A 27,987-nucleotide genomic window follows, 5' to 3' on the forward strand; every position below is an offset into this window, starting at 1 on the left:
TGATCTCATACAGGAAGTACGCCTCGAAAACAATCTATTCGAAGTAATATTGCAAATGTAGTTGTCATCAACCTTTCTTTGTCCTCATGGAGTCCTATTTCAAATAATTACATGAGCAAAATTCAGGAATCTTCATTAAATTTATGAAAAACTCAAAAACTGAGCAAAAGCTTTACTATATCCAACATATCTTTGAAACTAGCAATGCAACCAAATTAGAAAATTCAAATGCATGTAAAATTAATCTATTAATCGAAAGACATAGATGATAATTGTCAATCACAAACTCTTAAACTGCAGAGGGTTCCAGCCTAGCACTAAGAGAGTAAAAAGTGAAGCGTAAGTACAGGATAACCATAAACAGAAACAGAAGTTTTCTCTGATTATTTTAAAGCTTTCTGACGTGTTGCTAGCCAGATACAACAATAACAAGCAGAAATTTCTATTGCTTATTGAAAGTGCTACAATATATCACACATATAAACACCCAGAAATGCACAGATCAATAAAAGAATCAATATGATGTGAAAATTGGTTGTCTCACTTATCATCTCCAACTAGCCCTACACTAAGGCCTAAACAAGCATTATGCTTTTTTTTGCTTTGTCTTACAAAGTATGATCTCTTCAGTCTTCAATAAGTTGTTCAAACCCCGTTAGAGCCCAACTAAGACGGAGTGATTGGAAGCACAAACACTCAGCCCCTCCTGGATCCGCCGTTCTGTGATCGCTGACAATCCTTGCGAACCATCCATAGAAATTCAGAAACCTTTTTCATCGTTGGTCTCTCCTGCCTCGTCGGTGCTACACATTGAAATGCCACCTCAAACATTTTCTCAACAGCAAAAAGAGCATCTGTAGAGACGTCCATTCTAGGGTCCACAAGCTCTTCGACTCTACCTTTTTGAAACTTCCCATAAGCCTGCACATACGTAAAATTGTAATTAGGCACCACTCCAGTAATCAGCTCTTTGGAGTATCCTAGAAATACTAACCCAGCGGAGAGTAATCCTTTCATCAATATGCCTGTCATGCTCAATCGGCCTTCTGCCAGTAAGAAGCTCTATCATTAGGACACCGAAGGCATACACATCGGACTTCGATGATAGTTTATAAGTTTTCAGGTACTCAGGATCCAAATATCCAGCTGTTCCTTTTACTTGAGTTACCACATGTGTGGCTCCTGAATCCAAAGGCCCAATTCTGGAGAATCCAAAATCTGCAACTTTGGCCCTGACACTGTCCGTCAGCAAAATATTCGAGGCCTTCACGTCTCTGTGAATAATGGGTTCACCTATAAAATGTCAATCTCTCTCTCTCTCTCTCTCTCTCTCTCTCTCTCTCTCTCTCTCTCTCTCTCTCTCTCTCTCTCTCGGGCCTATGGGACTACACTCAAAGTTGCTACCTGGAATTGTAATGGATCTATGTGTCTTGATGTAGGTGCTTTTGAGGAGAGTTTTTCCGGGAGAGACATCATCTTCGGGCCCCTGGGCAGTCTATGCCTCACATTAGTGGATACAGATGGGAGACAGCCTGTAGACAAGAGACACGATCGGAGCACAGCGGGCGGGGCTCGGGAGGAGTGGCAGTGTTATTCAGGGAGGAGTTGCAGCCATTGATACATATAGCTCACAGGGATGAGCAAGCTACGTACATGTGGGTGAGATTGAGAGCAAAGACAGGCAGATATCTTTACATTGCTATTTGCTACTTTCCCCCGAGTACGTCAGTATATGCACCACCTAAAGGACAATCCCCCTTTTCTATCTTGGATGATGACGTATGGGAGTTCTCTAGAGATGGTGACATTATCATTCGAGGGGACTTCAATGCTAGGATTGCCCATCATCAGACAGTGTTTTATGATACCTCAGACGAGATGCTGAGAGAGTTGGATGTGGTGGAGACGGGCCTATCTAGACTATCGCAGGATGGGGAATATACTGAATATGGACAGCACTTGATAGACATGGGGACTGCACATGGATTGGCCATCTTGAATGGCCTACAGAGATTTCCCGCTGCGGGAGGTTTCACATACTTTCCACACAAACACGGAGCCAGCACAGTGGATTATGTCATGGCACAACCGAGCCTCATCTCTAGTATCCAGGATCTCACTATTGGGCCCAGACCTGTTGGGGTGGCAGTGGATCATGCTCTTGTGTCGTTGACCATCTCTTTCCAGTTCAGTGTAGCACACAGGCCACGCGCTACACCTTCACGCGGGAGACGGACTCTGTATACATAGATGGGATATACAGACGCTTGTGCACTGAGGAGCCAAGACGACCTCTGGAGGAGCTTACTACTATACTGACACAGACTTTACATGATGCAGCAGCAAAGGCATACCCACACACTCAGCCTGAGCAGAGACGCCGTTCTGGGAGCATGCCCCAGAACAGCTGGTATGATGCGGAATGAAACCGGCCTGTTCAATTCAAAAAGGGCGGTAGACTTTAAACTTAAACCTTATTTGCTTTCACCCATTTAATTTGTCGTCCACTTTACCTGTACTTTCAAGACACAACACGGGGGAAAGGGATACAGGCTGCTAGAATGCACCTGTATGAGAAGACCGACACCAGATTGGCCCCTAACTTAGGCGCCCCTTTCGGTATTTCTTTATTGTTCAACAGAGGGAATAAACGTTGTGGTTCCCTACAAGCTGCCCCGCACACACTTGGCTGAATTTCAACTGTTCCGGCCCGATTTCGACAGCATAACTGTACTAGGACCCTTCACAGTTAGTATTCCCACGCATTGACCGACTCTCCCGACGCATACGGGCACTTTGCAAAACCTGGCGAGAATCTGCAGCACACTGAATTCTCTGTTTTCAGCCCCGAAAATGCGCCAGATCACCTGTACAGCGGTCCCCTCGCGTCCCCGAACCTCCTGGGGATATTAGGGACAACAGGCTGTAATTTACTGTTTCGGGCTCCGTTTCGCCTGCTGGTTGTTGCCAAATTGGCTTTATCTGACAGAAAAATAATTCTAAATGAATTATTGGATTTATAAGTGAGAGGGTTTTCTCGCTTGGAACACCAAGGAAAAATAAGTCTAAATGAATTATTGGAATTTTAAGTGAGAGAGTTTTTCTCACTGGAGACATCCGAGTACAGAATATTCCTAGTGCGTCATTCAGAGTAATGACGGGAGCACTATGAAAGGGAATATCTATAAGGCCACCAGGAACGGGTACTTCTGATGCGTCACATCGGATGGGTGACAGGGAGCATCGGAAAGAAGTATTCGACCATCCGGGAACGGACATCTCTGATGTGTCATAGGATGGGTGACATAGAGCATCGTGAAGGAGATTGTACCGTAAGTTCGGTAGAAAAGGACTAGGTGATGGGTATTCTTGATGCGTCACAAGGTGGGTGACAGGTGCATCGGAAAGGGAATATCCATAGTCGGGAGGAAATTCCGAACTGTGTTAGAATTGTGCACAAGGAAAAGCAAGCACTTGAATGAAGATGGGTTCAGAGGAAACTTTGAGGAAAAACACATGCTTTCTGAGAAAGCGAGATTGCTTTTCGGGAAAGCAGATGCTTTCCCGCGAGGAAGTCTTTGCCTGCATTGCAACTGTGCATGTGATTGCATCCAGGGACGCCTGGGAAGTGTTGTGAAAGCATTGTTTTTAACTTATACGGTTTTATTGAGTTTTTGGGCAGGTTCAGACTATTTTTAAAATACGCCGGCCGCCCACTTAATAAGTGGGCAGCCATCTGATAAATAAGGCAACAGATCAGCCAGCGTTTTCTCTCTCTCTTTTTCTGGCAGAACGGGAAAAAAAAAAAATTTAAAAAAAAAAAAACGGCCGCGATCTCTACGCGAGCAGCTATTCGTGCCTGTGGCTAGGAGCTATAAAAGCATCACATGCCCTCACTCAGAGAGGAGGACCAATCTTTGCAAGGAGGAGATGCTACTGCAGATTTCAGCCATAAAGAAGACGTTGCCAGTGATGCCCATGGCTGCCCCAAGTGTACCAGATGTCGCCAAGACCCAGTGCACGAGTTCCCTCGCGAAGAAGTGCCTACGAACCGTGTTTCCATCGCGACAAGTTGCTGTTTTTCTCTGTTTTCAGCCCATAAACGTCGTAGACGGGGCTGATTTACGAGAAGGAACCCGAGAACACACCTCTTTTGTGTGTAGGATTGGAAGAGAGGATTTTTCTATGTAAAGATCTCTTCCGGGGAATTTCTTTTCGAGAACGGAGTTGCGTTTCGAGCGTCGAGACTTTGAAGGTAACGTTTTTTCATGTTATGATCTTTGAGTATTTGATTGCAGGTGTACTTCCTCTTCGTGAGGGAGTAGGAGCAGAGGAAGGCATGAGCCTCTACAGGAGAAAAGCGCTCTGAGGAACTAGAGCCAGATCAGCCCAAGGGTTTCGTACTCGAGTTTGGGAAGAAGATCCACGGATCGGAGAGAGGTAGTCTCTCAAGTTGCGATCCGGAAGTTGGGATTCCCAAGTAAGGACTTCGTGTCTGGGAAAGCAGAGTTGTTCTGCGGGAAGAGGACTCTGGAAAGAGAGTTAGAAAGAGTTGCAGGGATGTCATGCCCTGAGTCTGGAAGGTGAGATCCAGAGGCGAGAACCTTGGTTCTCAAGGATTTGGAATAAGGAACGGAAGTTCCTTGGAATAGGGTTTTGCCCTAGGAATCGGAAGCTGTGGCTTCCGGGAACCATCAAGTCTTATTCTAGAACGAACGTGGTAATACGTTCGGTTCAAGTGCTTGTATAGACTTCTCCTCAGTAATAAAGATACTATTACGGGGGGGGACCAGCCCATCTTCTAGTCCCCAGTACTGTGTCGATCTTCTCACTCTCTATCTCTCTCTCTATTTATTTCTCTCTATATCCTCTGGCTTCAATAATAAGTGATAAATCCTATTTATCCGAATGTATTTTATATTGTTATGCGCTCCCGTTTGTGACACCGGTCGCATCCGTAGCAAGTCCTCGAGCTCCCGCACCTGTAGGGCTACTTGCCCTTTGAATCGGACGAGATTTCTGGCGTGAAACCTCTCCGAATTCACCTGTACCTGCGGGGGATTAGCCGCTAGCTAATCCAGTACCTGTGCAAGAGGCTCTTGCCTCGGTAATCGCGCATGAACCCACACAACTGTACATTGGTCAAATGAAAAGCCCACTAGAGGGGCATAACATACTGCCATAGGGGAGAGAGAGGGCAGTGCGTAGCGTGCAGGGCATCACTCCTGGCACTGCACTGTACATAGGAGGGAAAGCAAGCACTCCATAGCTCTTAACCTGTGACAGACCGAAAATGAGCCCTTCTCCTCTCTAAAATCAGCGCCCCCTTCTCTTGCATGAGGAAAGTGCACCAGACGGTGCCACTTGGCACATTTATAAGCATTTTCCCGTTTCGGGTTTGCCGCCTAAAAATCTCCCAACCGGTCGGCCAGTTGACTTCACGGCAGAGTAAGAAAATGTTCTCCTTGTCATTCCGGAGGTAATGACGCAAACACATTTTCAAGTCCCAAAATAGCAGTTTCCTAAATTTTAGGAGATGCTGCCATTGTATCTCTCTAGGTCATCCGACCCTCTTTGTACAATGCAGCCACACCCAGAACTGAAATGTAGCCTCTGTAACAAAGGATTCCAGTTTGGCTAGTCAATGACCCCACTTGGCTAACCATAGTCCTTGTCCAACCTTAGTGCTCTCTTGCCCTCAGGCCTGGACTCCCTGTGGACAGTTCCACACTAGCTATGCAATGCAGGGCAGTTAGATTTCCCGAGGGGTGTTTCCAAAAAGTGAAAGTAAATAGATAATAAGAAAGAAATCAACAAAAAGGATAGATAGTAGTCACACGCTGGTGACATACCCCCCTCTTGAAATCTCAAACGTCCTCGTTTGCATCTATGTCGTACATGCTTACTGTCAACACTGATGTATTCAACACCTGTTGACACATATACGACACATACATGCTCATTGTCAACCCTGGTGTATTCAACACCTCGTCGACTCATGTATTGCCTGCGTGTGAACCCTGTCCCAATGACATAGTGGTAGCTTCGCACTCTGCCATTGCTTTGAGTCACTAACTTTCCAATGACAAAATGGTAGCTGCACATTTTGCCACTGTCTTATAGTACACGTTGGATCCCGTAACACTTTCGAGCATACCCAAACCGACAGTTTAAGAATGCAGTTACACATGTAGTCTTTAATAGAAGCAATTATTGTATCCTTGACAAACTGACAAGAAATACTCACTTCTATAGCACTAACCAAACTTTTGGACATTCCATAAGAGCAATTGCCAAACTGACAATCTATACAGCTCTAACATTCATGTAACAGGTATTTCATTTGAGCTCACTTTAAATACCATGTACATCATTTGTTTCAAAAGCCATTGTCACACTGACAATCCATGTAGCTCTGAAACTCAAGGGGTCAAGGTAGGTTGCAAATCGAAGGCTTCCAGGTAAAGTGATAACACAGTTGGTGACTCTGCAAGTTCACCTTCTTCCATCCACTTAGCATCCATTGGTGGATAGTTTCTGAACTTTACCAAGTAACGCCTAGCAACCTTGCCTTTCACTTTTCTTTCCTTATGTGCCAAAATCTGTTCCGGGACCAAGATCTCGTCAAGTTCCTCGACTTCCGGCTGATCTTTAGCTGGCATATCTTCTGGCACATCACCCACATAGGGTCTGAGAAGACTCACATGAAACGCATTGTGAATCTTCCAACTGTCAAGCAATTTCAGCCTATATGCAACATCACTGATTATGTCGCACACTTGAAAAGGCCCATAGTAACGCATGCTGAGCTTTGGAAACAGTCTTTCCTTGCCCTTCATCTTCTTTAACCTTGCCTTTTCAAAGCGCAAAAGCACCCAATCACCAAGTGAAAATACCACTTCACGAAGGTGACGATCAGCTGCTTTCTTTTGCTTTGCCTGAGTCTTTTCCAAGGCCACTTTGACCTTCTTGTACATTTCATCCATGTCCTGAACATACTTATCTGCTTCAAATATCTTGTCCTTTGTATGCAATATGGGAGGAGCTTTCTTGCCACCTTCAACTATCTCAAAGGGTGCCTTGCCAGTTGATGAATGCCTGTATTATTGTATGCATACTCCACCAATGGCAAATACTGCTCCCACTTTCCTTTATGCTCTGACACATAACACTTCAGCAGATCGAGGACAGTAGAATTTGCCTCTTCTGACTGCCCATCTGTTTGAGGATGAAATGACGAAGAGAATTTGAGCGTTGTGCCCATATTCTCAAACAAGCCTCTCCAGAACAAACTTGTCATGCGTGGATCACGGTCGCTAACAATTGACTGTGGCATGCCATGATACTTGAAAATATTGCTCATAAACAAGCGTGCCATCTGATCTGGCTTTATCTTCTTCCTGACAGGAATAAAATGAGCCTGTTTGCTGAATCTGCAAATAATGGTCCAAATACCATCGTTTCCTGTCTGCGTTCTCGGAAGATCAAAGATAAAATCCATAGCAATACTTTCCCATGGTTTATCTGGAATAGGTAGTGGTTGCAATAACCCTGGTGCCTTTTGCTTGTCAAACTTGACCTTCTAGCAAATTAGGCATTCTCGCACAAAGGCATCCACATCTCTTCTCAATGTAGGCTAGTAGAAGAATGTCTCAACCGCTTTAACTGTAGCATCGATACCACGATGCCCTGCATACGGTGGGACATGACTCTCTTCCATAACTTTGCGTCGCAATGGCTTTGTGACACACAATCTGCCATGCATCATCATGAACCCATCTTTGAGAAGATAGTGTTCATGACGTTGTCCATCCATTAACTGCTCAAAGACCCTTGCAAAATCTTCATCATTTGCATACTGTTCTCTCATATCATCAAGTTCATGATGATAAGAAATTGACACAGCTGAAATTTGTGGCTTCCTTGACAAGGCATCAGCCACAACGTTCTTCTTGCCTTCCACATGCACAATCTGAAAATGAAACATGGACAAGATATTTGCCCATCGCATATGCTTCTCAGATAACTTTCCCTGTGTCAAGAAGGATCGCAAGGTCTGATGGTCCGTTTGGACAACGAAATCTGCACCTAGCAGGTAGTGTTTCCAACTTAAGAGCGCATGAATCACAGCCAGTAACTCTTTCTCATAGACCTGCATGGTCATCTCTGGCCCTTGCAAAATTCTGCTCTCATAGGCTACTACCCTGCCATCTTGCATTAGCACTACACCAATGCTACTACCGCAGGCATCACACTGGACCACAAATGACTTCCTAAGATCTGGCAACACAATGACTGGATCTGAAGTCATCTTTTCCTTTAAGAGATTAAAAGCTGAAATCTCTTTCTGTGTCCATCTAAAGGTAACTGCCTTCTTTTGAAGAGCATGTAAAGGTGAAGCAATCTCAGCGAAATTTCGGATAAACCTTCTGTAATAGGAGCATAGTCCCAAGAAGCTTCGGACATCATGCACCGTCTTCAAATCTAGCCATGACTTGATCGCTTCAACTTTTGCAGGATCCATTCTGACACCATCCTTTGAGACAATGTGTCCCAGAAAATGGATCTCTTCCATAAAAAATTCACTTTTCTTTGCATTGATGAGCAACCTATGACTGCGTAGCTCTTCGAACACAATAGCCAAGTGATGCCTATGCTCCTCTTCATTCTTTGATTAGACTATCATTTCATCAAAGAATGTACCAACAAACTGCTGGTGTGGACGGAAAATTCTGTCCATCATCCTATTGAACGTAGCAGGAGCATTTGTGAGACCAAAGGGCATCACTAAAAATTCGTAAAGGCCAAACGTCGTTCTAAAAGCAGTCTTGTACACATCCTCTGATCTAATGCGGATCTGATGGTACCCACTCTTTAGATCTATCCTGCTAAACATAGTTGCTCCTAATTTGTCCATAATATCATCAATTCTAGGTATAGGGAACCTATTCTTGATGGTATTCTTGTTCAGTGCACGGTAGTCTATGTACATACGCCATGAGCCATCTTTTTTCTGCACCAACAACACTGGAGAACAGAATGGAGATAAACTGGGCTGAATCAGCCCCTTTTCTAACAGCTCCTGTACTTGGCCCATTATCTCTTTCTGCTGAGCCGCACTAACCCTGTACGGAGGCTTATTTGGTGGGTTACTGCCTGGCACCAAATCTATCGCATGGTCCTCGGGTCTCTCTGGCGGTAATTGAGACGGTAATGAATCGGAAAAACAGTCACCATACTGTTGTAAAAACATTGACCTTTCTTTATCTAGCACAGATAAATTTGATTCATCACAATCTGACACTTCACGTGCAAAAACCAAGTACGCAGAAAGATGCTTTTTCATTACAGAAGTAATAGCAGAAGCTGATACAGTGGGAATAGACTCCCCTTTAAGCTTTACATCCAGAATGTGAGTCTTTCCCCTACTCTGTACAATGATCTTTTTGTTGTAGGCATCCATGATTCCCTGTACACGAAATAACCAAGGAATACCTAACAACACATCACATCCGTCCAGTGGCATGATGTAAAATTCTTCGACATCTACATAGGACTGGATATGTAGGCACAACTTTCCAATGATGGGTGTCACAGCCTCTGTATGGCCAGGACATGCCAAACCTACCTCTGCTGTATACCCCATCTCTTCAGGTCTGATTCCCAACTTGGAAGCCAATTCTCGGGGAAATGAAGTTGGCTTTGGCACCTGGATCAAAGAAGATAAGCACTCTTTGATCCCTGACCTTTCCCCATGCTCTGCAAAGCTCACTTGCATCTGAATTTGGCTTATCGCCCACCATATCTGGCACTAGACCAGCCATGGGCTTCTTTCCTTTCCTATCCTCCTTGTCTTCAGAATCAGCTGGCCTTTTCTTTGTAGGACAGTTGTAAGCAATGTGGCCAGGCTTCTCACAGATAAAGCATTTGTTCTCTGACCTCAGGACCTTCTTTTGCTCTTCCGACTTGCGAGGAAAACGTCTTTTCCATTTCTTCGTTGGTCCCTTTTCTGATTCAGCCGTAGCTTTATCTTTCCCTGTGTTGGCTGGCTCTTGAGTCCCTTTCAGAGCCTCCTTGGGAACATACTTCTTCGCTGAATTTTTCTTGGCTGATCCTTCCTTGACGCCAGTATTGAATTCACAGTCTTCTCCCTTGAGCAAACCATTGCCAGTGTTTGCTACCTCGATGAGCTGCGTCAAAGTAGTGACTTCGGTCTTCGTGCAGTATTTTCTCAATCCTTTGGGTAGGCCACAACAGTATTTTTCAATCTGTTCTGTCAATGGCACAAACCTATAGGAAGTTACTGGAAGTAGAGCTTTCCAAAACTTCCGATTGTAATCATCCAGATTCTTGCAAGTAGCAGCATTAAGCTGGTGCCATTCTGTCATGACATCTGCTTCAAAGTCATCAGATAACCATGCTGCTGCAAAAATCTGCTTGAAGTAAATCCATGTGGAGGACGGAGCTTGCCCTTGCAGCAATAAAGTTGTCCACCATTGTCCCGCATTCCCTGTCAAGAAAGTGGCTGTCTTGAGGACCTTTGAAGCCTCTGTAAAGTTTCCCCCCGCATAGGCCTTGTCAAACTGCTGGAGGAATGAAAGAGCCTTCTTCCTGTCATCAAACCCTGTAAAGGTCGTGAATGTCACACCTTTGCCACCTTCTTTGTACGGAGTTGGCCTCTCCAGCGGCGTCAAATTGTCATATGGAAGCGACTGAAACATGGGAACACTGTTAGGGTTCATATGTGATCCCTGACCGCAATTAAGTTGACCTGGAAATGCCATATTTGGCTGCTGATTTGTAATTCCAGCCATACCAAAATTTGCCTGTGGCATCCCAAATTGGCCCTGAGTGCTTTGAAACCCTGGTAGCATGCCCGTGACACCATACATGGGGTTAGGCATCATCGTTTGAGCACCCCCAAACACTGTTCCTGGCGTGTAAAACTGATTTCCAGGCGCATGACCAACCATGCTCTGGAATACCGATCCACCTCCAAAATAGCCAGGGTGTACTGAAGGTGGTGGGAAGACCTGTTGCATAGCCTTTAGATTGCTTCCCTGCCCATTAGAACCAGCTATAGACTGTTGAAAAGTGGCTGGCTGAACTGGTACAGCTTGAAAGACTGGCATTTCAGCCACTTGTTCTTGCACCTTAGGCACAAGTTGTGGAGACTGCATGTTCTCCGTCAAGTGTACAGGTGTTTCCATTGACTGTGCGGTATGAATCACCTGTGCTCGTGCCTTAACAGGCTTTTGAATATGATCCAGTGACCCAACTTGCTGAGACGGAACAGGAGGTTGCAGAAAGGCTAAAAACCTCGGATTCTGCATTACTTGTGTGAACATAGCCACAGCAATAGCCAACTGGGTCCTAAATATATCATCATCCGTCTGTGGTGGTCTTGAGGACTCACCCACTTCATGTGTCTGTTGACCCTGTGAAGAGGAAACCTCTTCAGCCACATCATCTGGTCTGTCACCCATAATTACAATTTCCTGTGTCTGGTCTATGATCCCCTGTGTCTTCAAGCCCAAACTGACCAAGGCGCACTTCTATGGACATAAGTGATTTAATCCCGTCGATAGAACCATGAAACCGGCCTGTTCAATTCAAAAAGGGTGGTAGACTTTAAACTTAAACCTTATTTGCTTTCACCCATTTAATTTGTCGTCCACTTTACCTGTACTTTCAAGACACAACACGGGGGAAAGGGATACAGGCTGCTAGAGTGCACCTGTATGAGAAGACCGACACCAGATTGGCCCCTAACTTAGGCGCCCCTTTCGGTATTTCTTTATTGTTCAACAGAGGGAATAAACGTTGTGGTTCCCTACAAGCTGCCCTGCACACACTTGGCTGAATTTCAACTGTTCCGGCCCGATTTCGGTAGCATAACTGTACTAGGACCCTTCACAGTCAGTATTCCCACGCATTGACTGACTCTCCCGACGCATACGGGCACTTTGCAAAACCTGGCAAGAATCTGCAGCACACTGAATTCTCTGTTTTCAGCCCAGAAAATGCGCCAGATCACCTGTACAGCGGTCCCCTCGCGTCCCCAAACCTCCTGGGGGTATTAGGGACCGTTTAGGGCCACAACCCTAAACCTGCAAAAATACACAGCAGGCTGTAATTTACTGTTTCGGGCTCCGTTTCGCGTGCCGGTCGCATCCGTAGCAAGTCCTCGAGCTCCCGCACTTGTAGGGCTACTTGCCCTTTGAATCGGACGAGATTTCTAGCGTGAAACCTCTCCGAATTCACCTGTACCTGCAGGGGATTAGCCGCTAGCTAATCTAGTACCTGTGCAAGAGGCTCTTGCCTCGGCAATCGCGCATGAACCCACACAACTATACATTGGTCAAATGAAGAGCCCACTAGAGGGGCATAACATACTACCATAGGGGAGAGAGAGGGCAGTGCATAGTGTGCAGGGCATCACTCCTGGCACCGCACTGTACATAGGAGGGAAAGCAAGCACTCCATAGCTCTTAACCTGTGACAGACTGAAAATGAGCCCTTCTCCTCTCTAAAATCAGCGCCCCCTTCTCTTGCATGAGGAAAGTGCACCAGAAGGTGCCACTTGGCACATTTATAAGCATTTTCCCGTTTCGGGGTTGCCGCCTAAAAATCTCCCAACTGGTCACCCAGTTGACTTCACGGCAGAGTAAGAAAACATTCTCCTTGTCATTCCGGAGGTAATGACGCAAACACATTTTCAAGTCCCAAAATAGCAGTTCCCTAAATTTTAGGAGATGCTGCCATTGTATCTCTCTAGGTCATCCGACCCTCTTTGTACACTGCAGCCACACCCAGAACTGAAATGTAGCCTCTGTAACAATGGATTCCAGTTTGGCTAGTCAATGACCCCACTTGGCTAACCATAGTCCTTGTCCAACTTTAGTGCTCTCTTTCCCTCAGGCCTGGACTCCCTCTGGACAGTTCCACACTAGCTATGCAATGCAGGGCAGTTAGATTTCCCAAGGGGTGTTTCCAAAAAGTGAAAGTAAATAGATAATAAAGAAAGAAATCAACAAAAAGGATAGATAGTAGTCACACGCTGGTGACACAGAATGCCGCAAGACTAGAGCTAGACTTCAGAGGGAGGTGCTTTTGGGAGACATCACTCATAGGTAGTCACAGATTGACTTCCGACGCCTAGTGCGGCGGAAGAAAAGGGCATTTTTGGGTCGACTAGAGCAGGATCTTTACCAGCTATTCTTGAGTCAGGACTCACGTGAGGCGTGGCGGCTCTTTCATGAGCAATCCCCCCCCCTGCCATTACCTCTACAGAGACTTGGGGCCAGTACGCATCATCTTTGTACACAGTTTCTGGACAGCTGCCCCTGCCCGACCCCCCCGATCCATGCCCACACACATGTGCTTTTTTCACTGCTTAGATGGTGAGGAAGGTGAAACCGGCCTGTACTTTCAAAAAGGGTGGTAGACTTTAGACTTAAACCTTATTTGCTTTCACCCATTTAATTTGTCGTCCACTTTACCTGTACTTTCAAGACACAACAAAGGGGAGAGGGATACAGGCTGCTAGATTGCACCTGTATGAGAAGACCGACACCAGATTGGCCCCTAACTTAGGCGCCCCTTTCGGTATTTCTTTATTGTTTAAAAGAGGGAAAAAACGTTGTGGTTCCCTACAAGCTGCCCCGCACAAGCTTGGCTGAATTTCAATTGTTCCGGCCCGATTTCGGTAGCATAACTGTACTAGGACCCTTCACAATCAATATTCCCACGCATTGAATGACTTTCCCGACGCATACAGGCACTTTGCAAAACCTGGCGAGAATCTGCAGCACGCTGAATTCTCTGTTTTCAGCCCCGAAAATGCGCCAGATCACCTGTACAGCGGTCCCCTCGCGTCCCCGAACCTCCTGGGGGTATTAGGGACAGTCTAGGGCCAAACCCTAAACCTGCAAAAATACACAGCAGGCTGTAATTTACTGTTTCGGGCTCTGTTTCGCGTGCCGGTCGCATCCGTAGCAAGTCCTCGAGCCCCCGCACCTGTAGGGCTACTTGCCCTTTGAATCGGACGAGATTTTTGGCGTGAAACCTCTCCGAATTCACCTGCACCTGCGGGGGATTAGCCGCTAGCTAATCCAGTACCTGTGCAAGAGGATCTTGCCTCGGCAATCGCGCATGAACCCACACAACTGTACATTGGTCAATTGAAAAGCCCACTAGAGGGGCATAGCATACTGCTATAGGGGGGAGAGAGGGCAAAGAGTAGCATACTCCGGAGGTAATGATGCGAACACATTTTCACGTCCCAAAATAGCAGTTCCCTAAATTTTAGGAGATGCTACCATTGTATCTTTCTAGGTCATCTGACCCCCTTTGTACATTGCAGCCACACCCAGAACTGAAATGTAGCCTCTGTAGCAAAGGATTCCACTTTGGCTAGTCAATGACCCCACTTTGGCTAACCATAGTCCTTGTCCAACCTTAGTGCTCTCTTGCCCTCACGCCAGGACTCCCTCTGGACAGTTCCACACTAGCTATGCAATGCAAGGTAGTTAGATTTCCCGAGGGGTGTTTCCAAAAAGTGAGTAAATAAATAATAAGAAAGAAATCAACAAAAAGGATAGATAGTAGTCACACGTTGGTGACAGAAGGCCATTGACAGGATGAGGACTGGGAGAGCATATGATCATGATGGCTTAGTGGTTGAGCATTTCATGCATGCCAGAGATCTACTAGCAGAGCTTCTAGCAGTTATGTTTAACCATGCCATGTGTGAGGGCTTACCTAATACTTGGAGCCTTTCTACGATTGTACCCATCTTCAAGTCAGGAGACCCTATGGAGCCTGGGAATTATCGCACTATCATGATTGGACACACATTGGCACAGTTGTACGCATCCATTCTTGAGCAGCAGCTGAGTAGATGGGCAGAGAGGGAAGGGATACGTGCAACTGGGCAGGCAAGTTTCAGGAGAGGCTTTTCTACTCTTGACCATATCTTGACACTCAGAGCCGTCATTGAGGAGGGCAGATCACATGGGAGACGGATCTATTTTAGCTTTGTGGACTTCCGCAAAGCATTCGACACAGTACCCAGAGCTAGATTGATGCGCAGATTACAGGAGATGGGAGTACCCACAGAGCTCATTTGGGGGATCATGGCATTGTCCAGGTCAGTAGTGGGGCATGTACGCACCTCAGAGGGTTTGTCCGCACCAGTTCACTCCACTATTGGTGTGAAGCAAGGCTGCCCGCTCTCTCCTACTCTATTTGGTATGTATGTGGATGAGGTTGCTGACTACATTGAGAGAGATGGTGATAGAGGTGCACAGATGGCAGGGACATGCTCTTGCTCTATGCTGATGATATTGTGTTGATCTCCGACTCTCCAGAGGGGATGCAACGTCACTTGGATGCTCTGCATAGATTTGCCCACGAAAGTGGTTTGTCTGTCAACCTTGGTAAAACCAAGGTCATGGTATTTAATACCACCCCACAGTGGATCAGGAGGTTAACGCCCGCATTCACATACGGCCAGGAGACGGTGGAGTACACAGATGCTTACACTTACCTTGGAGTGGTTTTTAGTGGACCAGGATTTTCACTGAGGAGAGCAGAAGAGACTAGATTGACCAGAGCCCATGCAGCATTGGGCAGACTGGAGAGGATGTGTTCACAAGTTCAGTTTCAGGAGCATCGGACGAAGCTCTGGCTATTTGACACTTTAGTGGCGTCTGCATTGCTCTATGGAGCTGAGATATGGGGACCTTCATTGGATCATCACGGGAGGACAGGTCGCACTGATGGGTGGGGTGACATGGAGAAGCCTTTGGTCTCTATGATCTCGCGGCTCATAAGAGCCAAGGCTTCAGTACCACGTGCCATTATCCGAGCAGAGCTTGCTGCCCCCCCACTAGTAGTCGAGGCGCTTACCAGATCTGTCTCCTTCATACACCGCATGTGGGAACTTCCCAGAGACAGATATGTCCGCCTTGCACTTGAGTCCTCTCGACAGTTAGCCATGCAGGGAGATACAGCATGCTGGTATGGTGAAATGACATCATGGTTTCAGGCGCATGGGTTCAGCACAGACAGATTGCCCCCCTTCCAGTACTCATTAGAGGCACCCTCTCTGACTCTTACACAGTCCAAGATCACCAGGCTCATCCGACAGGACCTGGCTCAGCTAGACATCAGGAAGACATGGATACAACCAGCACAGGAGCTGGGCACGAAGATGGCTTTCTACAGAGAGCATCTTCTCCAGCTTACAGAGGACGGTTTTGTGACGAGGCCCAGATACATGGACACTCACTTGTCTCATGGGATACGATGTGCTATTGGCCAAATACGCACATCTTCACACCAGTTGTGGATCGAGACTGGGAGATACAGTGGAGTACCAGCAGAGGCAAGGACATGCCCCCTGTGTGGCATGGAGCCAGAGATAGAGTTGCACTACACATGCCACTGCCCCGTCTACTACGAGATACGAGGCCGCTTCCACTGCTTGTTCAGAGAGGGCTTTGGACCACTCTCCAGAGTCATGCAATACGAGGATCAGAGATGCTTGGGTTTGTTTCTACTCGAGCTGCGCCGACACAGAGAGAGCTTGATAAGAGGAGAGGCTAGCCAATCTCAGAGACACATCACAGACTTCTTTAGAGCAGACACTGGACACCCGGAGGAGCCACTACCACAGCAGAGCTCGTCGCTTCACATCAGAGGCACACTGATCGACCGGGCGACCGAGTTGGGGAGATCCAGACGCCCACGACTGCGCAGCGTGGAGGACTACACAGCATCGACGAAGGCTACATCAGAGGCTTCGGATCACTTTGGCCCGACATGCACGACGTCCGGTCAGACTACTGACCATGGAGGAGATTGATGAGATCCGCCAGCGACCGATACTGGATCTCTTGTGATTTAGCTACCCCAGCTAGCTGCTCTGCCCCGTTCACACCTAGCAGTCCAAGATTCCATAGTATATTTGTTTTGTCATTTTGTCATTTTGTTACTCTGACTTTGTATCAGATCCACCACATTGTAACTTTTTGGTCTCATAGGTCACTTTGGCCTTTTGAAGACGTTAATATTCATTTCATCTCTCTCTCTCTCTCTCTCTCTCTCTCTCTCTCTCTCTCTCTCTCTCTCTCTCTCTCTCTCTCTCTCTCTCTCTCTCTCTCTCTCAATGTGTGTGTGTCCGCATGCAGAAAAAAACAGCTTGACCAAGTTACAAGCCCATAGGCAACACATAAAAATGGCACTAGTAGTGAATCTCCCCGAAATATTACAATTACAACAAATACCCACCAGAGATACAGAGTCACAAAAGATGGGTAATACATCCACAAGGAGGCCAAAAACTCCACCACGATAACTCCAATATCAGACTTCGGTGCACCCCAACAGAAGAAACATCACCATTGCACAAACACTCTACACCAAACTCTGGGAGAGAGAGAGAGCCTCCAGCCATCCTAGAATCAACCAATAGGCTATGGCATACTTCAACCTGCAAACAAGCAAGTCGAAGAAGAGGCTGAACCCACCCACACCCAGCACATCCCCAAAACATCCACCAAGTGCAAAGACAAGCTTTCCCTATATAAGTTTATAGCTGACGATGGCACAGTCCATAAGCTGTTCCATAGTGTTCACTAGCTTGAAAGACGATATCTTGGAATGGAGAAGGTAATCCAATGGTATATCGCTCACACTCATCCTCCAAAGTTAGAATTTGTAGAAGGAAAATGGAAGATAGACAACACCAAGATTTTTTATTTGAATCTTCCATATTTCGGTCGCTATCCTCTTCAAGTTACCCCATTTTGCTAAAAATTGTCCTTCGAATAAAGATGTCAGGCAACTATGAGCAAAACTATTCTTGAAGGCTTGCTATGTCCTTGGAGCATGAGGCTTTGTGGACCATTGCATAGCATTGTCCTTGAGAAAAAAGGCTGCTCGGGAAACTTTGGATTCTTTCGTGTAATAGCAGAGTCAATAGATGTTGTTGAGTTGTCAAAGATCTTGTAAAGCTTGCGTTCGATCTTTGACTCCAAAAAACATAAAGAATTTGACTGAAGAACCACCATCCTTGAAAAATCATTGGTTGGGGAAGAGCCGGTACCATTGGTGGTGGGAACAAATAAGAATAAGGGTTCCAACAATGAAACCCAAGGGGTGGTGTCCGAGGAGGTACACGAGAAGGTCCTACAACCATCTAACAAAAACATCTACAAGAGGGATAACAAAATCCGCAAACTGTCGACTCATAAGCTGTCGGGTGTCAGAGGGTCTAGCACTCGAGGCAAAACGGGCGGCATCATGAATTTCAAGAACTCATGAATAGTTTGCAAAACCAGCAATCTGTGCTGAGGATGGCTCAAAAGTAAGTCGTGCAACTCGTCATTTGAGATAGTGGAAGGAGGGAAGAAAGTCCCACCCATTTTGCAAATAAGGACAAGATATTTGAGGCAAACAAGTATGTGCAAGATATGGATGAAAGCTGGAAATATGGCTCAAAAGTAAGTCGTGCAACTCGTCATTTGAGATAGTGGAAGGAGGGAAGAAAGTCCCACCCATTTTGCAAATAAGGACAAGATATTTGAGGCAAACAAGTATGTGCAAGATATGGATGAAACATACAGGAAGATAAAGATAGCTCTTGAGAAAACTCGGGCTAAGCAAAAGAAAGCCGTTGATTGCCACCAACGTAGACTTGTATTTTCACTTGATGACTGGATCCTTTTGCGCTTTGAAAAGGCCAGGTTAAGGAAAAGGAAAGGCAAGAAACGTTTGTTTCCAAAGTTTAGTATGCAATATTATGGTCCTTTTCAAATCTCAGATAAGATAAGCTATGTAGCTTACAGGTTGAAGCTACCAGAAGGCTGGAAAATACATAATGCTTTTCATGCCAGCCTTCTAAGGCCCCTTTGTTGGTGATGTGCCACAAATATCATGCTTGATGAGGAACAACCCGAAGTGGAATAATTGGATGAGATTCTTGTACCTGAAGGCTGAATAGATATTGGCACATAAGGAAAGGAAGGTTAGAAGAAAGTTTGCAAAACGCTACTTGGTGAAGTTCAAGAACTGGATGCAAAATAGATGGAAGAGTTTGAATTGGTCGCAACTATATGATGAAGCCTTTCAAATGAGCCCACTGTGACTTGATGTAGCTCTATGAGCAATGTAAGAGCATGGTTCATGATGCTCATGTAGTTAAGCAATTGTATCTACTCTTTCCACACAAATTTTGAGTGCAAAAGTTTGTACTTGAGAGTACACCAGAAGACTTCTATGTTTGATACATGTGTGGTAGCCAAGTTGGTGGGATTGTTTAATCATCGAACGCTACATTTCTGGAAGCATGTATATCTTTGATTCCCATCATAAGTATATGTGATATCACAAGATATCAACGTGTATTATTGGCATGAAAAGTATTTCAAGGGATGGACATGTCACCAATAGGTGTATTTTCCTTGTTCCCTTCTTTAAACAGATATTTTTTTATTTTATTTTACTTGTTTCCCTTGAAATCCTTGAAAAGGTGCAAGCGGACATTGCATGGCCAGTGTAAAATGGCTGTAGCCAAACGGGTTTCTCACATTCAGAATCTAGGTCGGTCAATCAAGGACTAATCCAACCAGTTAGCACTAAATTCTAATGAGTATGGAAGCTTGTGTGCGCCTAAATAGCATTTGGGCCAATCTGCAAGTCCATGACACCTTTATAAGTCGGGAGGGGTTTGGAAACGGAACCATAAGGGGCATAGTGGACACATGGTTGAAGGAGAGCCACTTGCCAGCTTCACTTTCGTGTATCTCTCTCTCCCTTACACATATGGTAATGCCCCACTAGCTTGGCTCCTCAAACAACTATGTAAGTGCAAGTGATGTATTTCCCATACTTACTTCCACTATCTGATAAGCCTTGAATCAACTGTTCACAAAAGGCACGACAAAGAGTATCAACATTCAAACGGCCAAACCGCCATGAGATGGAATCCCAACTTCGGAGCATAAAGAACCTTGAAGGCGTGCATACCCCTCTCTCGTCTAGAATCCACTCCATGGTAACCCTCGCTTTGAAGAGAAATCTCTGATTTCTTGCCAATGAAAATGGAACTAGAGTGTCATTAAATGTTGGAGAACAGATCTTTTGAAGGTGCCATGTGTAGGTAGCATCTTTACATGAACAAAGGCTACCCTAGCCTTTACTACGCGATGAAGTAGAAGCCTCACCAACTTGCTTTGGACACTTCCACCAACAATGGCCATTTTCTTCACAATCGATCCGCTATAAGCACCCTTCTCAACAACCATCTTGTTGGTATTGTTGTTGCTTTTCGTTTCTCTTTTGCTTCTTGTTGTTATGGTTGTTGAAAGATCGGCCAAGGCTTCAAAGCTTGGCTTCTTCCCTACATTGGAACGCTCCTCCTGGTCCAATACCATTGGAACAATCTCATTGCATGTGATAGTATTCAGTCAACGACTCATAATCAGTGAAGAATAAAAGTTGGAAGGAGGTTGTCACAACCAACATGAAGGACTCACCGAGAGGACAAGCGACTAGAGTTAAAATCTCTAACCTTGAAAAAAAACTGAAGATGTGGCCGTGGGCCTAAAAGAGTTAGGAAATTGAAATCTAACCCTGCCAACTTGAAGAGCACCATCCGAGGGGCCTATAGACAAAAGCGTGCAGCCTGGTTGGCTGACTGCAGCATTAACATGCCACACGGCACTGCTCTACGGATTTCCACAATTTGCACTGGCAGCTTTTGGCACTTTGGGCGCATGCTTTGGAGTACGAGTGCTTTTGGCGTTGAGTGCTTTTGGGTCAAGTGCTTTTGGGGGCTCTGTTTTTGGGCATCCCTTGTACTATTTAAAAGTGTGCCTAGAGGGCCACTCTCGAGGGCATCTGGACACAGACTCTTGAAGAGCCCTCGGGGAGGTGTACCTTTGCGAAGCAATCATAAAGAAATACCAAAAGCAGTGCTAGGGCAGTGCATCTAGGGATGGAACTCCGCCGTTCCATGTCGCATCTCTCTCTCTCTCTCTCTCTCTCTCTCTCTCTCTCTCTCTCTCTCTCTCTCTCTCTCTCTCTCTCTCTCTCTCTCTCTGCTAGAATGGGGCTGTATTTTGTGTACATAAGAGACCTCTAGAGATGCACAATGGCCTCTCACAAAGGAAGTACAAAAGTGGGCTAACAAGGTGTGAACTACATATACATCAACGTGGCCTATATGATGAATGTAAAAGGAACCGCTGTGGGAGTGCATAATGCAATGTGATGTGGCCACGATCTCGACGCAAAAGAAATGACGATCTTGCCCATCTGTGAAGAAAGACGCATTGACACTGCTTCGTTGCCCTTGAGGAGCCTGGTTGTCAAAACAGTGGACGTAGGGGAGGACTAAGAACCCAGAATGTGGGCACAGCGAGCCCTTCCACATGGTCCAAAGCGTAATGCTGCGTATCATGGTGAAAACTGAGTTTTGATGGCAGAAATCCAACTCATGACCTGCATCTGGTATCATCCGTAGAGTATATACCTAGATGAATCCAAGATAAGCGCAGATTCACCCTTGAAGGAAAGTGTCACAAACTGGTGATGTGGCTGCCCAGTACTCACACACACCCCTGGCAAGGACTCCCTAGCAGGCTGAAAAGGGTGACGTGGCTGCCCAGTACACTGAAATGCTGACGTGGCAAGGTTGAAGGGCCACGTGGCAGGCTGTATGGACGTCCGCGTTTGGCGGCGCTTTTTGCGGGCAGATCAGCGGCACTTTGGGCATTGCTTTTGGCTACGCAATGGGAGAGAGAGAGAGAGAGAGAGAGAGAGAGAGAGAGAGAGAGAGAGAGAGAGAGCTTTTTATTGCCTTGCTTTATTCACTCATGCAAAAGAGAGCCAGTAAGAGAGAGAGAGAACCTGTTTGCTTTATTTGATGCAAGAGGTTTAGAGAGAGAGAGAGAGAAGCCTCTCTTGCTTTAATTTCAAAGCTTTTAATTTTGAATGCTTTTGGGAACAGCTTTTGGGGCTCTGCTTTTAGCATCCCTTGTAATCTTTAAATATGCAGGCAGGGCCTCATAACTCAAGGCATCTGGACGTAGAGTCTGAGTGTGAGCGCTTGCTTGTACTCTTGTACTTTGAACACAGATTAATACAAAAAGAAATACCGAAAGGGGCGCCAGGCAGTCTTGGGGCCAATATCTCTAGGCACAGAACTCCGCTGGGCCAGTGTCGAATCAATTGTGAACTGTGAACCGTTTTGAAGTGATTATTTGTGGTGTCGTGGTAGATTCTGGACTTGGAGTGTCCAAGTTTGTTACAGTGGTATCAGAGCAAGGCCGATTTCTCTTCTATGGGAAATCAAATCCCTTTTTTTTTCCGCAGCACCTATGGCTTCAGGCAAAGATCAATCGACTTCCTCAGCATCCGGCGATGCGGGAAGAGACCACAACGAACATTCACGCGAGTATGGCCCGCCTCGGCCTACTCAGGCGGAGCTCAAAGAGATGGAGCATCAACGAGTGATCGGTGATTTCTTGTCACTGAAGCACTTTTCGAAAAAGCAGATGCGACGGGCTACCCTCCTGTCACAGTTTAAAAATTGTCCATGTTCAAGGCCAGAAGAATTTAGTGGCAGATGCATTGTCTCGGAAGCCCTTGGTTCTCGCTATTTCCGCGATTCATCACAGAAGCTTCGAGGATATGGTTAATCAATACGCCGCGGATCCTGACTTTGTTGATATTTTTACTAGGATACATAATTGAGAGACAATTTCAAGCTATTCCATACGAGATGGCTGTTTGATGCGGAAAACGATGTTCTGTGTTACACAAACCCTTGAGGGAAAAGGTTTTGACAGAGTGCCATTGACCACCTTTTACAGGCCGCGCAGCATAGATACTACCTTAGAATGCAGTTAAGCCCGATCATTTGGCAAAATTGTTTGTCTCACAGATTTTCCGAATATATGTCCATTGCTTTGGACAGAGATCCCCGGTTTACTAGGTTGTTTTGGAGAGCAATCTGGAAGAACATTGGCACGTCTACATCGAAAGTATTTAGTCAAGTTCAAGAATTACACCCCTTTAGATGCAAAGTGGATGACTGAGTCCGATCTCAAGGACTACCCAGACATCTTGATGACGAAGTTAAGGTCAAATGCTTAGAACCAAGAGGGATGTAACAATGTCAGACTTTGTAAATAATTAATTATATACGAGGAAATAATTATATGATAAGTTGTGTGCACATCAGAATAGATCTAGCAGTTTTGGGGCCTCAGGTGCGCCCAAATTTGGGCCAGAGCATCTCAAGGAGACCCTAGCAGAAAATACCCTGAAGCCCTAGTGATTGGGAAGTCGAATCTTCAATAAAGGGGGAGATAGTAGCCTCAGATTTCAGGCTCAAACAATTACGCATGTCAGTGCAGGCATAGGAATGAGATGGGGTCCTTAGAACAAGGGTAACCCTAAGACTTGAATTATTTTTACGGGTTTAGGATAAGTCAATTAAACTATTTTAAATGGTTAGTGCCGAACAAAATGGCCGGACAAGTGCGAACATGTAATGCCAGAGCAGTATCGGTACGCCATTGTGCTTGAGAGCAGCTAACATTTCATTAGTAGCATCTGTGTGTGCAGTTGTGAGTTAATTTGCACATTTCATTAATAGCCTAAGGACTTTTTAATGTGAAAGTTGAATGGTTTTAAAGTTATTAAGTGTGCCAAGTACCAATACTAAGTGGCTCTCTCACTCTCACTCTTACCCTCTTCTCTTCTTCTAGCACCCCCTCTTCTAGCGCCCCCTCTTCCTGCTGGCTTGATAAGAGAACCCCCTCCCCCACTTCTCAGTGTTGGCAGTGCTCCTACCCCCCTATTGTGAGTATGCTCTACGCATTGGAGCCCTCCATGGAAGCTTGAGAGCAGCCCCTTGCGACATATGTGGTGGCCTCCTAGAACAAGGGTTCTCATAGCCATAGCCAGCTTTTGGTGAAGTTTCATCGCGAGAAGTTGCAGCAGGCACTCTCTTCGTAGAGTATGGTGGCTGTAAATTCTTTATTTTCAGCCCTTAATCATCTCTTTTAGGGTGAATTTCAGCAAAGCACTCATAGAATTTAGTTCTTCTCTACCTACACTACGCATACACCAAGTTTGGCGCGATTTCATCACGAAAAAGGTCTCTATTTCGGCATTGGAACGTGCTCAGGTAACATTTTCAGGTTATGTGCAGAAAATTACAACAAGCATGTGTGTGTGCTTTTTGCGTGTTTCTCCCTTGTTTTTATTGCAGGAATGATTATGCATAAAAAAAGACTTTGCAAGTTGGTAAAACTTCTTCTGTTGTTTCTAGGGTTTAGGCCCCTCGACCGGGGATCTGCAGGTTGGCTCCGTTCTTCAATGGCCTGACACATAGCAGTTTGTGACACCCTCATTCGTGCATATTGTGCAAACCCTTGTACTTCTCTTGTATATGTAAAGAATCAAGATTGACCTCGAGAGGCTTGTCCTCTCTCTCTCTCTCTCTCTCTCTCTCTCTCTCTCTCACCACACCTGCTATTGCACCCTATATGGGAGAGGGGGACGCCCTCATTCTCGCAAATTGTGGAGAGCCTTGTACCTCTCTCATTGTCCCCGAGGGGCTTGTCCACTCTCTCCCCATCTTCTCTCTCCAACGTTTTTCCTCCTCCTATCCTCTCTCTCCCGAATGTTCCCTTATCGCCATATCTTCCACTGCACTTTGACACATCCTACTTACACAGACACGTGAGAGGCTCGACACGAGATTACCAGGAGTACAGGGCTATGTTGGTAGTATCTAGATTGGAGGTGTATGCTACACAACACTTCAAGGGGCTCAGAATGAGTAGCAATCCTATACACATGAGTTGCATGGAGAATACACATTGTATCACAAGATCCAGAGGACCACTTTATGTGGATCCCACTACAGCTTCATGAGGGGTATGTGCTCTTTCGTATTACGCACCTTTGAGGTTGAAGTTCACAAGTGTTAAGAGATGAGGTGGAGAGGAGAGACTAAGTTGAGGGGGAGGGACACCCCCTCATCATGCACCTACCTTGCAAAGGGGATTATATAGTATTCAAGCCTGGGAGAGGACTCATGGGAGACTTCAACAAGCTCTTCCACCAGCCTCGATAGGACCATATACACACATAAAATCAATCGATGTAGCCACAATCTACAAGAGATCAAATAGCATAATTAAAGATCAAAGTCGCCTCAACCACGCACAAAAAAAATCCATCTATGTCTCACTAACATGAGTTAAACGATAGATAGCACAAATAGCTAGCTCCCGATAAGTATGGGATCACCCCTAGAGGAGCTTCCCATGCAATGAAAGTGAACCAAGGGTAGCTTGTAAGACATCCACATCGCTAACTACATGTCTATGCAAATCCTGATTAAAATGAAGCTTGAAAAGTTGAAAGAGCCACTCGCACTAGCACAACATGCAAATTCATGAGTACAGAAAGAATACACAAGCATTTGAATTTTTTACCGATCAAATAACTACATCACAGATGAGGAGGCAAAGAACAAACGATGTAAGTAAATAAGTGCACAATAGTATGGCATCTCCATGCTTATCTGCTCCACCGTTCTAGAGTACAAATGTTTGCAATGTAAGAAATATGACAAATGCATAAAGCGGTAAATCAAAACAACTTTTCTATCTCAACAAAAAAGATTCGCTTGTTTACTTGCTTACTCCGAGTAGCATTTGCTAGTAACAAGACTTTCAAAAACAGTTTGGAAATGTCCCTACCTGCATAAAGATGGAGATAAGTTAGAGCATGAGAGATGTCGATTGCAATATCCAAACGAGTAAACAGGTCCAATACAGTGCCAAATTCGCCTGCACAAGCCCAAGTGCACGTATCTTTTTTAAGATAAGACATTGCAGGATGAAAAGAACTAGAAAACCGCTATATTGTGTGAAGAGCAAAGCACTCACAATCAAGATGCTGCCGCAAGTTCCCATTTGACACAAACTCTTCCACTAAAATGCGCTCATCACCCTCCTCCAGGTACCCAATTAATTTGACAAGATTGAGATGCTCTACTTTTGCAAGTGTGTTCACTTCACTTAGGAATTGAGAAGTCAACCGTGCTTCAAACAAGTCCTGCATGGACAGCTTGGCCATTAACGATTTCACAATTTATAGAATGTCAACATTTCCTGCAACAACATATTCTCCTTTGCTGATTTAGGACTTAGTCGAAGCATTTTAAGGTCAGAGACTCCCAATTGTAGTGTGAACATGAGAGTTAGCCCTAGCCATTAGCAGTAACAACCAATCTCAACTTGTTTGTGATGATGGCTAGGTGCAGCAGTAGTCAATGGGGACTGTTGCTTGAATCTAGGACATTGAAAGTAAAACCAATCATCCTCGTGTCAAACCTTTTAGCTGAATCATATACCTTTCTAGCACGCTTGATAGCTACAATCCTTCCATCAGCCAGTTTCCCTTTGTAAACAACACCAAATCCACCCTGACCGATCTTACAAGATGTGGAAAAATTTGACGTTGCTTTATTGAGTTCTGCCATGTTGAAAGCAACAGCAGTACCATCATTCAGCATTGTTGGTGTAGAGAGAGGTGACTGAACAGAATCATGACTTATAGAGAATCCCTCTGTAGACACTGAACGCACTGAGCAGCAAACAACTAAATCAAGTCACGTTCTAGTTAAAACTCCATTGAATGTGCACTTACAATATAATACTTACATGGTGCATCTTTATCACTAACTTCTCCCTTGAAACACGGAAACAGGCATGCAAATAGCCTTTTAGAAAGCTGTTTCTCCCCCATTGATCAGATATCTACTTCCTCGCAAGGTCTCTACTTCTGATTTCTTTTACGGCTCAGTCAACTTTCATTAACCTCTTTAAAATGATGTCTGCACATGTTATGGTGTCTAACCATAAGTGACTGCAAGAAAAACAAACACATGTTTGGAAATTAATTAACTGCAAGAAAAATAACACATAGAAGGAATCAACTTATCCATAAGGAGCAAAACAAGCTTCTTCTACTCCTTTGTGTATGTATATACTATATTTAACTCTTGAGTAGACCATCATATATGATATAACACTGGAGATTGATGAGAGGAAAAACAGAGGGGTGAAGAAGCCAAAAAGACGTGCATATGTGTCTGTTTGAGGTGGTTCAAACTTGCAAGTTCTTCGCAAAGGGAGAATGTTTTTGTAGAAATTCAATGCAATTGATCCAGTTTTAGCTTCAACTGATTGTATGACAGTAAATTAGCAGACTTATACTTCTGAATTAGCAGACCGAGTACTGAGCCAGAGAAAAAAAAGAAGAGATCAAACTTTTGCACCCAAATGTGAAATCTAATAGCAAATTCCCAAGGTCTATACTCTTTACGAGACAAATGGTTGCATCATCATCTCTTGCGGTTTACAGATAGCATGCAGTGGACATGTAAAACCTTCCACAGTGTGATAAAGAGACATATATAACACACAGCAATATGTGCACAACACTCTGTATAAGGTGACATACATCACAAAAACCCAAAGCCTTCAGTGGCATGCTTGCTCAGATAGAACATCCGATACACAGAAGTGGCACCCAAAACACCTTGCACTAAGCAATGTATGAACATGCATGCATACATAGACACAAAAGAACGCAGGCTTGAAAAATATGGTTTTCTTCGAATTGAAGCACGGACGATCAGCTGCCTCGTAAAGAAGAACAAGCAGATGCTGCAACCACGCACAGACACACCCGATTGCATCGATCGCAATTTCGTAAACATTAAACAACTTACTTGAAAAGACGAGCTCTGTGATGCTCCACGACAGAGCGAATGGAAGCGCAGACTGCAGAAGACTGTGAGATCGCCATTTGTCTTGCTTTTGCTTTTGTTTGGACAAAAACGTGTGAGTATGACTAGGTCCAACATGTTCGGGGATTTTTTACTTCGTT

At 45.2% G+C, this 27,987-nt stretch overlaps 1 protein-coding gene across 4 annotated transcripts; it reads right to left on the reverse strand.

Moving 5' to 3' along the window:
• Window positions 1-359: 359 nt before the first annotated feature.
• LOC147463328 (calmodulin-binding receptor-like cytoplasmic kinase 2) lies at window positions 360-27,987 on the reverse strand. 4 transcript variants are annotated; one of them, XM_086488089.1, is made up of 7 exons: window positions 27,830-27,987; window positions 26,757-26,961; window positions 26,447-26,679; window positions 25,980-26,148; window positions 25,734-25,790; window positions 995-1,293; window positions 360-921 (listed from the first exon to the last, which is right to left on the reverse strand). In XM_086488089.1, exons 2-7 carry the CDS (start codon window positions 26,839-26,841, stop codon window positions 697-699), a joined length of 1,068 nt encoding a protein of 355 aa, XP_086344215.1. In that variant the 5' UTR covers window positions 26,842-26,961; window positions 27,830-27,987; the 3' UTR covers window positions 360-696. The 4 variants fall into 4 exon arrangements, with proteins under 4 accessions (XP_086344215.1, XP_086344211.1, XP_086344198.1 ...); XM_086488085.1 differs by lacking the exon at window positions 25,734-25,790 and adding an exon at window positions 25,791-25,880; XM_086488072.1 differs by having other exon boundaries at window positions 25,734-25,880.

Source organism: Adiantum capillus-veneris, chromosome 2 (genome assembly GCF_014529385.1).
Source record: "Adiantum capillus-veneris isolate H3 chromosome 2, ASM1452938v2, whole genome shotgun sequence".
Taxonomy (NCBI): domain Eukaryota; kingdom Viridiplantae; phylum Streptophyta; class Polypodiopsida; order Polypodiales; family Pteridaceae; genus Adiantum; species Adiantum capillus-veneris.